The sequence below is a fragment of the Hydra vulgaris genome, chromosome 01, assembly GCF_038396675.1.
Source record: "Hydra vulgaris chromosome 01, alternate assembly HydraT2T_AEP".
NCBI classification, from domain to species: domain Eukaryota; kingdom Metazoa; phylum Cnidaria; class Hydrozoa; order Anthoathecata; family Hydridae; genus Hydra; species Hydra vulgaris.
In genome coordinates, this window is record NC_088920.1 from 47,764,870 (window position 1) to 47,780,257 (window position 15,388).

Consider the following 15,388-nt stretch of genomic DNA (forward strand, 5'->3'; position numbering starts at 1 on the left):
AATTCTATTTTCTCCACAAATTGAATACTTTTAATTTTTTTTCCATTTGTAATCAATTAAACTTGCCAATTTATAAACTTTTTAGTTGTAGTAGTAGATAATAAGAAATAAAGTAGATTTGATAATTGTCTCACTGCCATTTTTGTTAAATTAGAACGAAAAGTAAAGGTGAGGCTAATTCTATTTTCTCCTCTATATATATATATATATATATATGTTGAAAACAAAACTACGTGATTTTCACAACTTTAAGTTTGATGCTACTGCAATCTATGAATATATATTTATAAATATATATATATATATGAATATACAGCAACACACTTATCTCGCAACAACATAAAGAATGTTGATTTTATACCCTGATCGGGCATCGAGCACATTTATCTTTATGCATGTTACAATTGTAACTTATAAATAAAATATTTAAATGATCGAGGGTAGAAGGCGAACTTATTACTAAGCCTTGAAATTAGACTACATACGTAGACAAATTTTTGAATAGACGCAGTAGAAATGACTTCCAATTTATTAAAACATATTACCTCTTAAATTTGTTTTGAAAAGAGCAATATTATAAAAATCAGGTAGCCGTTTACTAATAATTTGAGTTCATAGTTAACGAATGTCATCAAAGTACCAATTTTAATAAAGTCAAAAAATGGCTCGTTATGTAACAATTTAGTTACATTACAATGCAATGTCAGAAGAACAAAAAATTGTGCTTTTATCGCTTGAGATTAGAATGTCTTCTAATCTCAAGTGATAAAAGTTATGCTCAAATTTAAAGTAATAAAAAAAAAAAGACAAATGCGTTCATTTGTCTTTTTTTTATTACTTTAAATAAATATGAGCATAAAGGACGATCGAAAAAGTCATGTAAAATATATATGTGTATATTTACATCCTGTATAGTATTAATAAATCAAAATAAAATTTAATAAAACTTTGTTAAGTTATAAATTGCCTTTCTTAGTAGTTAGGAAATTAAAAAGTACTTCAAGTTGTTGCTTCAGGTATTTTATCATTAACAAATTTTTTTTTTAAATCTTTATTTAAATCTATTTTTATTTCTGCTAACATTAGCCACGTATGAATACGTGGAAATGAAACTTTTGGATCGCATAAACGGGTGACAAAGTTAATGTAGACAAACACAATAGAGATCAAGAGATCGTATTGCGCGTAAACTTTCTAATTTAAAATAATGATTAATTGCTTTTAATTTCATACTTTTTATTAGCTTCTAGACAACTATCCCAAAAAAATCCCACAGCGGATACAAAATCAAAACGCGGCAAATCGTCTATAACCACTTTATAATTCATAAAATAAAGAGAAATTACGATCAATAATTCCAGAAAATTTACACGTGATCAAAAACTTACAAAAAAAATTAAAACGAACTAACTAGAAAAAACATGCAACTTAAAAAAAAATTAAAAATTTAATATAAATAATTATAATTAAGTTCAAGAAACTAATAATTCATTTTTATGTTTAGAAACTATAAATATGTATAAAAATACGTATAAAAGCTCATAAAATCTATAGCATTGGAATCTCACTTGTATGATTTATGACAGTACTACATTGAGATTCGTTTTCAGAATTCGTGATCATTGGTTTTGTCATCACATCAGATAATACGTCTATCATTTCTTCATCAGAAGATCCATCTAATCTCTATTAATGTAAACATTTATACGTTAAAAACCTAGGATGGATAAAAAATTGTTATTCTGAAAAATTAAAAATGTGATTATAAAATTCATACTTAAGTTTAACATTCTTTAGTTTGGTAAAACTTTATAAATCATTTTTTTTTTTTGGTTTCAATTTTGCGAAACTTTATTTTAAGAATATTTTTATTAAAGTTTCGCAAAAGTTAGGAAAAAAAATTTCTGAGCGCTCAGCATAAACCGAGATTGTTTAGAAATCACTACTTTCTGGTCTTCACTTTTGCCAAACTAAAATAAAATTATTCTTAAAATAAAGTTCTTGGTAATGGTTAGCAGGAACCAAGACTGTTTCAAGATTTTATCAAGTAAAATAAAAATTACATTACCAGATACATTATAATTTGTAAGTATTTAGTAAATGTATTATAATTAAATTTATAATATGTTATAAATGTTTTATCAAATTATTAAAGATTTTTTTTTGGATAACATTTTAGTTAATATTTTCTTCTATGGAAAATTTCTAAAGTACTAAACTTTATTATTAAATTATTTTTCGACGAGGATTTTTAAAATTTTAAATGCCATGTATAACTTTTGTAAAAAATTTTTTGAATGACTTAAATCAAAAGTTAAAACAAATATTTTAAATGCAGCTTTTTCTAATCTTGTAAAATAGCTCAATATACTTTTTAATAACTATTTTGCTAAATAATTGACGATTTAAAATATTATTAAAAGCCTTTACAAAAGTGTAAATAAATATACACATATATACACACATATATATACACATACATACATACATACACATATATATATACACACACACACACACACACACACACACACACACACACACACACACACACACACGCACACACACACACACACACATATATATATACATACAGTGGTGTGAAAAATATTAAGACCATTGTCGAAAAAGTAAATTTTTCTAATATTTCTTATAAAGACACACACACACAATGTCATAAAATGAGTCTAGTTCAGTATTTTGTGGATGCTCCTCTAGCTGCAATAAGTTTTTCATCTTAGGCATCCCATCAACCAGTCTTGAACACATGTCTTATATTTCTGGACCATGTGTCCAAACCTCTATGAGCGCCTCAATCAATGCGACTTTTGTTGATGGCTTTCTGTCGGCAATTCTCTTTTTGACTATTATCCACAAATTTTCAATCGGGTTCATATCAGGTGAATTACCAGTCCATGGTAGGATAGGAACATTATTACGGTTCAAAATAATTGTAATAGAGCGTGCCATATGACACGGTGCGCCGTCTTGTTGGAAGATGAAACCACCATCTTGAAAATGAATTGGATGTTGAGGTAGAAGTTTTTTCTTCAATATGTTGATGCATTGATGTTTATCTATTCTGCTTTCAACAATTCTAAGGGGTCCTACACCATGAGAACTTATCATCGACCATACCATTACTGAGGTAGGATGCTTGACGGTCTTCACCAGATATTGCGGTTGAAATTCTTCTGAGAGTACATGATTGTAAGCTCTTATATAAAAAATGGTATCTTTCTCCATGTTCTGTGGTCCAATCTTTGTGACCCATGGCCCACTGCAACTGTCGCATTTGTTGAGCATTGGTCAAGAGAGTTTTGCGTGGTCGACGTGCTACAAATCCATCTTGTATCAGACATCTCCGAACACAACTTGTTGAGACATTGATCTGGTGCTCATGAAGCACACCCTGGAGCTGCTTGCTGGTCATTCTACTGTTTTTTCGACTTGGAACGTCTTGGAGAGAACGTAAAGCCAAAGTCCAATCGTTTCTTGATGGTCAAAACTGCTGTTTTGGTTAGTCCACATTTCTTGGCAATTTCCCGTTGTGAAAATGTTTCAAAAATTAATAATGCTTCAACTTTGCCTCGCTTTTTGGGACTAGGGTCAGCAACTTTACCCAAATTTTGAAAATATAATATAATATATAATATATTTGACAACAAAAAATTCTTAAATAATCAAAATCACGTATTTAAAATTAGAAAAATATTAAACTGTATCACTATCAACAGCAATCATCTAACAAATATTCACTTAAAGGTCGTTTGAACCGTACATATTAACTTATCTGCAACTTACATTTCACAAGGTAAAATATACCAAATGTTAACTAAAACACATAATTCTATAATAAAAGTTTACAGATTCAAATTCAAATCAATAATTTCAATACTCAGCCACACCCACAGGATGTTGATGATAAAATAAGGCAATGCTGCCATTTTTTTACTCACTATTGGGAGAGAAACTGAAAACAAAAATGACCAGAAAAATCCGCTTTTCATATTCTTAACATTTTACTTAACAACTCCAATTTGTCGAAGTCAATTTTATTCCACTCATTATTATGTTTTTTCCACGTATCCTTTGCACCATTAGGCATAGTTTTACATTTTTTTTCTAGTTTTTCCCATAAAAGTTTGGTAGGAGAGAGATATGGACACTGGGGAGACCAAATCATTCTACTCAGTACTTGATCATTTTCTAACTCACTTAATTAATTCCTACAATGTTTTGAAGAACGCTTTGGATCGTTATCTTTTTGAAAATGAATGGTTATATAATAACCGATAACTCGCCTTCCTGAAGCTACGACATGTCTTTTTAAAATGTCCGAAAACACGTCGTCATTTTTCCCTCTTCCTATTTTTATAAATTCACCTAAAGTATTTCTTCCAAAACAGCCCCAAACCATAACACTACCCCCACCATGTTTCACTGTTGGCAACACAGATTGTTTATAATCTGTTAATTGACATTTCTTTGGACAAACGATCTTCTTTTGGAACCAAAAATTTGAAACTTTGGCTCATCGGACCAAAGAACATGTTTCCATTGATGTTTTGTCATTGATGGTCCGCTTTTCGTGTAGTTTTGCCACTCCAGTCTTTTATTTTATTTTGGGGCCGAAAGAAAAGTTTCTTCGTAGCTATTCTGCTACCAAGCCTTCAATCAATCGCCTTTTCACCCTTGTAACAGATACAGGAGCTCCTTGAGAACAATTCAAAGTTTAGGTTAATTCTAGAGCTGTAAATAATCTATTTTGATTACTAGTAATTGTAACTTTGTCTTCGGTGCAGATGTAATTTGACAACGTCCTGATCTTTTTCGATTGACCCCACTTCCAGTTTCTTTCTTCTTTTTCATAATATTTCAAACCGTTGAGCTCGAAATCTTAAATTATTTTGCTATTTGACCCATAAAATATTTTTCTTGTCACATTGTGAATATTGCAGATAATTTTTCTGCAGTCAACTCTCATTTTCTGCCCATTTATCATGTAAAATCATGATAAATGGGCAGAACAACTTATATAAATTATTAAACTATTAGTATGAGACAAAAAAATTCACTCTAGCAAAATTATAGCATAAATAAATCTCTTAAAATAAAATATACAAAATAGTTGAACTTTTATGTTGCTTACATTATATAACCTTCACAAAAACATCAGACTTGATAATTGCAAGATTATTGAGTGATTAACAAAACTGTTTGCTTATGTAAATAAAACCTAAACCCTACTTTAACCAATTTAAGCACAAAGTTTGTTAACATGACTTTTATCAAAATATTCAAATCAAATTACTTTTGTATTACCTAAATTTTACACAAAAATAAAAAATTATTAAACTAAAGCATGTTTTTTATAAGTTGATATCATTAAATTAATCACGGATGGTTGTGAATATAATATTTAATTTAAACTAATAATTAATTTTAACTAATAAACAACTATATTCTATATGATATTCTTTATACAAATTGAATAGTTGTCAGTAAATAATTTTGTATATCTAGGAAGATTAAATGTGATACATGTGAATTTTTATGTATACTTTCATTTTTAAGTATATTTTTAAGCTGTATTGTAACAAGTGTTGTGACCAAAACTAGAAAATGTAACTAAAAAAACCGTAAGTAAAATAAATCGACAAACTTTTTAGTCTAACTAAGTTGCAAAATATTGTGTGGTAACTTTATAATTATATATATATATATATATATATATATATATATATATATATATATATATATATATATATATATATATATATATATATATATATATATATATATATATATATATATATATATATATATATATATACATATTATTTGACTGTTCCAGCATATTTATTTTCTACATGGCACCTCTGATTAATACTCCGATTCTTGTCTTCCTTTGTCATTAAGCAGTAATATTTTCATGAACGAAAAAAAAAAACCGAGAACGAAAATTAAATTCTTTTGTTTACAAGATTAAAAACGAGAACTAAATTTATTTTAAGAGCAAAAACTGAGTAAAAACAATAATTTTTATTTTTTGATCAGAATAAAAATAGAATCGAAAGTTATTATGGAACAAAAAATAATTTCGTTCTACTTTGAATAAATTGAATTATTAGATATATAATTATTATAACATAATATAAAATCATTCATGTAAAATTTGCATATATTATTCGTACTGAGTAAAAACTAAATAAAAATTATTATAGAACAAAAATATTATTCATCTTAATTTGAAATTAATTTGGAAGTTTAAATATTAAAAAATTAAAAAGTATAAATGTTTTCTAAACTTAAACGTCACTGTCAATAATTTATTATTTTAAATTTCAATGAAAAGTGGTTTAGAGTCTTTTAGCACTTTTTCAATTTATGACAAAAGTGATTTACAAATTACAAAACATTTTAATTGAAATCAATTTTTTAGAAATCGGCCATGCCATATTATTTAAAGGAATGTTTTATGCATAATTTGGTTTGGATTTCCTTTAAATAACACCTCCAATCATTAATAATGATAGAAGAAATGCGTAATTTAATTTAGTTCTACACACAAGCACAGATTAATTAAATTTAATTAATTTTAACCGAGTTATTCTGCTAACTAATAACAAACGAATTATTATTTAATTTAGTAAAATAAAATTTAGGGCAATATTAGACAAAAAAACAAAACATTTTTCTATATTAATTTAATTTATCATATTGTCATAATTTAAATTAAATTCATTTAATTTCTAATTAGAAAATAATAGTTTCCTTCAATATACTAGATAAATAGTTAATGTAAACAATATCTGAAAATTTATTTGAAATATATGTAACTTTAAATAATGTCTAACAAAAATACGCTTCAATTGAACATGGCACTCTAATATCCGATTTAAAAGGTTGGAAAAAAGAAAGAATATAGATGAACAAACCTTTTTAAATGATGTTGATAGCGAAACTAGTTCTAATTTTATATCCGGTCAAATGGAAAATGAAATTGATACACAGGAGATTGAAGAAGCAACAAAAACTACATACAAATATTACTCAATTGAAAAAGAAAGTCTAAAATGGATATGTAATGAATGCAATACAAACAAATCTAAAAAGTACTTGAATAAAAGATCAAAGAGTATACTAGGTTACCATCTTGAACACGATCACCAAATAATAACGCCAAAAAAAAAAAAGAACTACAAGTGGCATCTCAAAAGAAAATAGGGATTGGTTGAATTGATTGATTGATAGAAGTCTTTTAATTTTCATTATTGTCAGTTTATGTTGGTAGAAAGTAATGTGTTCAAAGAATTTGTCTTTAAATCCTAAATACAAATTGCCCTGCCAAAAAAAGTTAAGATCTCTTTTAACTGATTTATATCGAGGAAAAGTTTAATTTTTGAAGTCAAAGTTATTATCAATCAAATTTTTATCTGTTACTACTGACAGATAGACATCCTGTTAAAATTATAGCTACATATCTGCAAATGCATATTTCATTTCTGAAAAAACAAACTTCATCAGTTACTGTTTGGGCTCTGCATACCTAAATGGCCACCATGACGCAGTTAATTTGAAAGAGGCTTTGCTAAAAATTTCTAAAAAAAGTCAGTAACGTACGCAATTGACTTAATTCTTTAAAAGTTTGTTTAAACATTCAACCAATAAAATGTATGGGGCATGTATTAATAGTTAAAAATGTCATAGATTTAGTTAAAGAAGGCAAAAAAGATAGTTCATCAATTCTTTTACATTGCAAAAATATTATATTAAAAAAAAAAAAAATCACATTCTTCATTTGATTCCGGCAATACATATACAACATGTTAATTTAGTTCAAAACTAGCGCAGTTTATTCAATTGTAATATGGAAGCATCTTCTTGTAATAATTGTTTTTAATTTTATTTTAATGTTTTGTAATGAAATTTTTAAAATTTGGTATTTTAAGTCTTTTGATTTGAAAATAATAAATTCTATAATATTTTCAATATACTCCCTCCGTTCCGAAATACTGTTCCGATTTAACGTTTTTTTTGTTCCAAAATACTATTCTGATTTGATTTTATTACTAATTTTGATGAGATAAAAATCAAATACTTTCAATAAAATTATTTTTTTTGAAAAATAAAAATTATTAGAAAACTTGTATTATGGGCCGCTGTGTCTGTTACGAAATTATTACGAAAATAAGTTTGAAAAATGCTCAGATAGTTGATTTTTAATATATGTATATATATATATATATATATATATATATATATATATATATATATATATATATATATATATATATATATATATATATATATATACGAAAACAAGAACGCAACAGTGTCCCCCCTCCCAAGACTTTTTTTTTAAATGTTTTTTTTTTTTAGCTAAGTAGATTTTTTGTAGTATATTATTTACCAATTTAAGGTTATTTGTGTTTTTCCGCACCCACCCCCTGAAATGTCATGCCCTGGCCTATGTAAATGTGCATATACACACAATTGCGTAGCTATATACCCCAATAAATCTATTTTATTTTTGTATATTTATTTATTTACACGTGCTTATATATGAAAATATAATAAACTAAATCAAAAATCCAGATTATTTATAGCTGTAAAAATTTAAGGGGTTTTCATAGAATGCATTGTTCGACAAAAAGAGAAATTGGTAGGTTTCCTCGGTGGATTAGTCAATTCATTTCATTATGAGGTTTTTATGAATTTTACTGATTCTTCCTTTCAGTTCAATTTTTCTTTTTTCGTTCACATTTTCCCTTCTTTTTAGAGCACACGTTTCTATGTTCTTGATGCCAAAGGTTACTGATTGTTTTAGTGCAAAGACTAAATTTTTCAGCGGTATTTCTATTAGGTCTTTTTTTAGTTTTTCATTAATGCTTTGGGATAACAACTCATCGTAAATCACTCTATGTTGCTCCTTTCTAAGTTCACATGTATCTCTTTTATTCATTTTTGCAAAAACTTAGTTGCAAATTTTTAAAGTATCATAAATTATGTTAGTTGTTTCTAAATTTAAAATATATTGTTACTGCAGTAGAAAAATTCAATAAAAAACACCACTAATTAGGCACCTGAATTCATTTGTTACAGAATTAAAAACAATAAAGTCATCTAATGAGCATAAAGTATTTAAACTAAATGATTTTAACCACTATTAAATAATTTATTACTGGTTTAAAACTTTTAAAAAGCTGTTACTATTTTCTTTTTTCCACTAAAAATGATAAAATGTTATTAAATTTTAAAGTTTATAATTCATTTTTAACAAATCGGAACAGTATTTTGGAACAAAATATTTCCTTAAAAAAACATCCTTTTTAGAAATTATTGGTGTGATGGTATTATATAATATTATCGAAATAAATTGTTTTTAAAATTATAGAAAAACATCTATATTTAAAAAAAAAAAAATGTGTTTAATTAAAAATATTATTTATTTTCAGTAATTCTTAACCTTGAATGCAAATTGGAACAGTATTTCGAAACAGAGGGAGTATATTTTTTTGTTAAACATTTTTAAACCTTAAGATTTATTCAACTTTTCTTTGGTTATTGACTTTAATAAAACTTTTCAGTTCTCCCATGAAACAAAAAGCACATTTTGAATGTGATCCTGATCTCTTGTGGCATAAAAAAGTCTTGGATTAACTTCAACAGAGTGGATCAACTGTTCCGCTCTGCTCCATTGTTGACCTCTGAAAGTTATTAGGTATTTTTATGAAACTTTTTGAAATAAACGTTAGTAGACAGGTTTTCATTACTAAACCAACTTTCGATGTCTTTCTTACAAACATCTAAATCTTTGAAAACCAAATATCTATTCTCATTAACTATTATTAACTATATTATTATCTCATTAACTATATATTAACCTGTTCTTTATTATTGTCATTTTTTCTTATTGTCAGAAGGTGTTTATTAGAAATTGCTTATTTTTAATAAAAAAACAATAAGAAAAATATAGAAGGAAAATAAAACAAAAATTTCAAAAAAATGTGTATGAACTATTGTTTTATTAAGTACAGTCACTGTATTTTATTATCTAGTCTTTGCCTAATATTGACTGGACATCAGAGCAAATTAGGTCTTTGCTCTTATGTTTTAGTTGGCATCCAATGTTGTCCAAAGAAATCTTTTATTTTCTGCTGCTCATACTAATGATAAACTAATGGTACAGTAATATATTATAATTTGTAGGAAGTTGTCTGTTAGGTAACTCTTTCAGTGCATATTTGCTGCTGCTCATACTAATGATAAACTAATGGTACAGTAATATATTACAATTTTTAGGAAGTTGTCTGTTAGGTTGTCTCTTTTTATATTTTAACAGACCAAGAAAACTTTTATTTTTTAGTTTATGATTCCATATTTTACTATTTATTATATATTTCTGTTTGTTCTTCCATTTTCCAAAAAAAAGTTAAATTATATATTTTTAATTATCATAATTTTTAAATGACTAATTGAAATACAACATTTTCTATTTTTATCTGTGGTAAACAGATAGAAATAGAAAATAATTATTAATGTAAAGGTAAATTTTAAAGTAAAAAAAAAATTTGTATTTTTTTTACTGTTGGCTGGGTGAATGGGTGTGGTGGGAGTTTGTAAGTAAGGGTTCCATGTTTAACAAATTTGGAATGAGTTCCATTTCCATGAATTCCCTTGCGGTAAAGTAGATAAAGTAGAGCTATATGAATATAACTTTTCTGAGTAGTTGATAGGTTCAATACAGCTAAATATACTAAAAAATGAAAAATGCCAAAAATCAAAATTTACATTTACCACTTAATCATCCTAGAAACCTAAAATTAATAATTTTCAGATCTATGGGCCCTACAGAATAGGATTAGCTTTTCAGCCTTCTTATATTTATATTTATATTTATATTTATATATATATATATATATATATATATATATATATATATATATATATATATATATACATATATATATATATTTATATATATATATATACATATATATATATTTATATATATATATATATATAAATATATATGTATGTATGTATGTACGTATATATATATATATATATATATATATATATATATATATATATATATATATATGTATGTATGTATGTATATATATATATATATATATATATATGTATGTATGTATGTATATATACATGTATGTATGTATATATATATATATATATATATATATATATATATCTATGTATGTATGTATGTATATATATATGTATGTATGTATATATATATATATATTTATATATATATATATATATACATATATATATATAAATATATATGTATGTATGTATGTACATATATGTACGTGTATATATATATATATATATATATATATATATATATATATATATATATATATATATATATATATATATATATATATATATATATATATATATATATATATATATAGGCCTTGTTTTAAAAGGTTACACATAGAGCAATTCATGTATGCCTTAAGCCATTTTACATAAGCAGTAAGTGATTTTGGTTAAGCGAGTAAGTGATTTTGGTTAATTTTTTAATTATTTTTCAACTTTTAAATTATTCTATAAGTGGTAAGATAAAAGAAGTAATTCATTTAAAAAAAAAGCACATTAACTTTTCAATGATGTTTATGTAAAAACATTTGTTACAAAAGTTTGAATGACAATTATGTTATAAGCGCTATTTACTAATGAAAAAAACTCAAATAAAGTTAAAAATTTGTTTTTATTTTTTATTTTTATTTTTTTTATTTATTGTTTTGATTGATTTTTTTGCTTGGAAAACGCTAATACTTTAAGCTTGAAGATCATAATAATATAATTTAATTCTGATAAAAAATGATTTAATTTAAAACTAACTTAATAAAAATATAGAATTTTATTCTGATAAAGAAAAAAATATTATTTAATTTTGATTTAAAAAATATATTTAAGTTTATTAAAATTAAAGTTAATGCTTGGGTTTAATTTTAACTGTCAATTTATTTAAAAATATTACTAAATATTGATCAATATTTAAACTTTATCGGTTCTTAAAAAAATATTAGCTTATTTTTATCGCAATTGTTTTTTCAGTTTTCCCTCTGAAACATTTTTTTTTTTACTAAAAATTAATTTTTAAATAAACTGTTGCATCAAAAATTTGCGCATAATGTAAGTTAAACTTTTTTTAATAATGCAAGTTAAATTGCAATGATTATTTTTTAATAAACGATATATACAGCCATATAATTTTAATAAATGATGTTTGGAAAAATAATCTTTGCTTTCACAACAAAATCGTTAATAGAATAATAAATTTTAAAAAAGTAAAAAAATTAACATAATTTTTTTATTTGTTACTCGATAATTTTTTTTAAATCAAAAGTTGCAAAGTCGCAATTAGAAATTTAAGAAACAATCATTTAAAAATTCAAAAATTTAACATATTTTTTGTTAATGTAAATGTTGAGAAAAGAAAGAAATTTATTAGTATCAAACATTTTTAAAAATATAATATTAAATTTAATTATTTAATATTAAAAAGATAAAAGAAAATTAACATTCCCTTAGGGATTGTCCATAAACTACATAACACAAACTTTCACAATAAACAAAACAAAAAAAATCAAAAAATTTTCCTCGCAGAGTCTTAATTTAAATAAAAAATAAAAATTAAGTTTAATGAAAATCGCTGCGTAAAAGAGCTTAACTTCTCCTTATATTTTTAAATTATATTTTGCGTTACGTAATTTATGGACGATCTCTTATAGTAACTAGGGGTGTCCTGGATAACATTTTTGTAACTATCATACTGGATATCGAAATTATCCGGCCAGATATTCGGTCAGATGATGTAATTTAAATCCTACAGTTTATATTTTATTATGACAAAATATTACTGTGATAAACCTTCAAAATGGCGAGTTTTGTTTGGAAGTTTTTCCAAAAATTATGATAGCTGTGATTTCACAGCAATTTGCATTCCACGAGGATAGCAGATAAGCAGGGAATGTAATAAATATGGTCATTTTCCACAACTCCACTGCATAATTACGCAAAAAATTTTTAATAATAATAACAATATTGAATAGAAACCATTAACATTAGATTATTTAAAAATATAAGATTTCTATATTTCTTTCAATTTTCAAATGACATCACCATTAAATATCCGGTATATAAAAAACCAGATAATGTTGTTATCTGGCCAGATATCCAATTCCGAATAATACACCTATCCGGCTGGATAGTTAACCCGGGACACCCCTAATAGTAATAATAAAAAATAAGTTAAATAACATTTAACTCATTTTGCGGTAATTAATATTATTGCAGTAATTTAAAAAAGTAAAGAGAATTTTATGACGTCAAATTTACATTAGGCTATTACGTTAAGCATTTTTTATTTAAAACAAGGCCTGATATTATATATATATATATATACATATATATATATATACATATATATATATATACATATATATATATATATACATATATATATATATACATATATATATATATATATATATATACATATATATATATATATATATATATATATATATATATATATATATATATATATATATATATATATATATATATATATATATATATATATATAAATATGTTCAAGTGACATCTTAACAGTATGTGTGAAAATAACACAATGTTACAAACTTTTACAAAATTTTTTGTATTATCAACCATTTTAAAGTTAAAACATTTTTTGCACTAACTGGCAACTGCATGCCTAAATAACTTTAGTGCTCCACAAAACATTTCATGGGAGGTTGTTAGCGAGCTCCTCTTGCAGCCTAGGATCGGATGTATAAAGAAAAGCTGTAGGTTACAAGACAGATAATAATATGTATGTTTCAGACCAAAAAATATGTAATTAAATAAGTACTTTAAATTTAAGGTTTTTTTATTTTTGCATTGTTCATAAAATGTATACAAAATATTTTGCATACTTGTTATCAAATACACATTTAAAGTTTGCGCTCAAGACCAAAGTAATTTGTTTTTAAAACATCTTAAGCTACTCTAAATACGTATCTAAAACACATTTTATACGTATTTGTGTTGACTGGGTAAGTTCTGTTCTTCTCATAATGGCTATTAGATAATCTCGAAATTTTCCTGATATGTTTTGCTATGTAAGTGAATATTATATTGAAAAAAAAGCAAGTATTACATAAAAGAGTGTAAGGTACCATATCATAGATATGAACGCCAAATATTTGGAATACCCATGGGTGATCAGAACAAATCACATCCCCCTCATGTGATATGTTGAACCTGCTGAACTACTTTAGCAGAATGGATATGAGGTAGAAGAAAGACAATGCCTTTTGCTGTTACCAGCATATGGAGAGAACCAAAGAACCAAAATAAGCAATTTGATAATATACAAAAATAAATCTGGTAGCTAGGTCTATAAAATTATGTAGCTTACAACATATGAACAAGTCAGAGGTTTCAATTCTAATTCTATGTGAGAAATATAATTGCTATCCAAAAACTTTAAATTTATTATGTAGCATGCAAAACATGTCCAGGTTGAAAATATGTAAAAAACAAAAGACTTTTCTTATTGAAAACAAAAAGAATATATTGATCTGATAGGAAAGATTAAAAGCAATTATTATAAAGCAAATTATTATAAAGCAAACTATTATACTATTAAAAACAATATTAATGATTATTACAAAAATGTACAAAATAACAAAAAATAATAAAATTGTTATCAAAAACTACCAAGGTTCATGATTTTAATAAATGCCAATATACTAAAAATTATACTTAATTCAAATGCTTTTTAACATTTGATTGTTTTGATTGGTTTTGATTGGTTTCATTAGTGTAAAGAAAAAATAAAAATACCTGGTTATCACTTCTCTCATAAACTTCATTAACAAACTGTGTATGAGGAGGATTCGAAAAACAAGGGCATATAGAAGAACATATACCAGGGAGAGCTAATGATCCAGCATTGTTAGTAAATAATGGCTTCATATATCTTTATAAAGGTAAGAAAATGTTTATTGCACTCATGTAATACAGCAACTTTACATAATGTTAAACTAAATTACACAATATTATACATTTCTTTATGATTTTCAACATTATTAACATATATTAATGGCTACAACATTATCAAAATATAATGATGGTTGACAGAGATAAAAAAAAAAGTGAAAGAAGCAACCATTGAACAAAGAAAAGAACCATTGACCAAGATATAATGATTGAATAAAAAAGAAAAAATCATTGGTAGAATAAAATATTTAGCAACACATTTTTTCTCCATATAAAAATCCTAAAAAAATGATGAACCAGTTTTGGATTGTGTTAAAAAAAAAAATTTCTTATGGAA

At 25.0% G+C, this 15,388-nt stretch overlaps 1 protein-coding gene across 1 annotated transcript in view; it reads right to left on the reverse strand.

Moving 5' to 3' along the window:
• Positions 1–1,302: 1,302 nt before the first annotated feature.
• Positions 1,303–15,388, reverse strand: part of LOC100208434 (sodium/hydrogen exchanger 6) — a 57,992-nt gene continuing 43,906 nt past the window's right edge. The window contains exons 15-16 of the mRNA XM_065788411.1: positions 14,896–15,031; positions 1,303–1,686 (exon numbers count right to left, since the gene is read on the reverse strand). Coding sequence (XP_065644483.1) covers positions 1,549–1,686; positions 14,896–15,031 — 274 coding nt within the window. The 3' untranslated portion in view covers positions 1,303–1,548. The remainder of the gene's footprint in view (positions 1,687–14,895; positions 15,032–15,388) is intronic.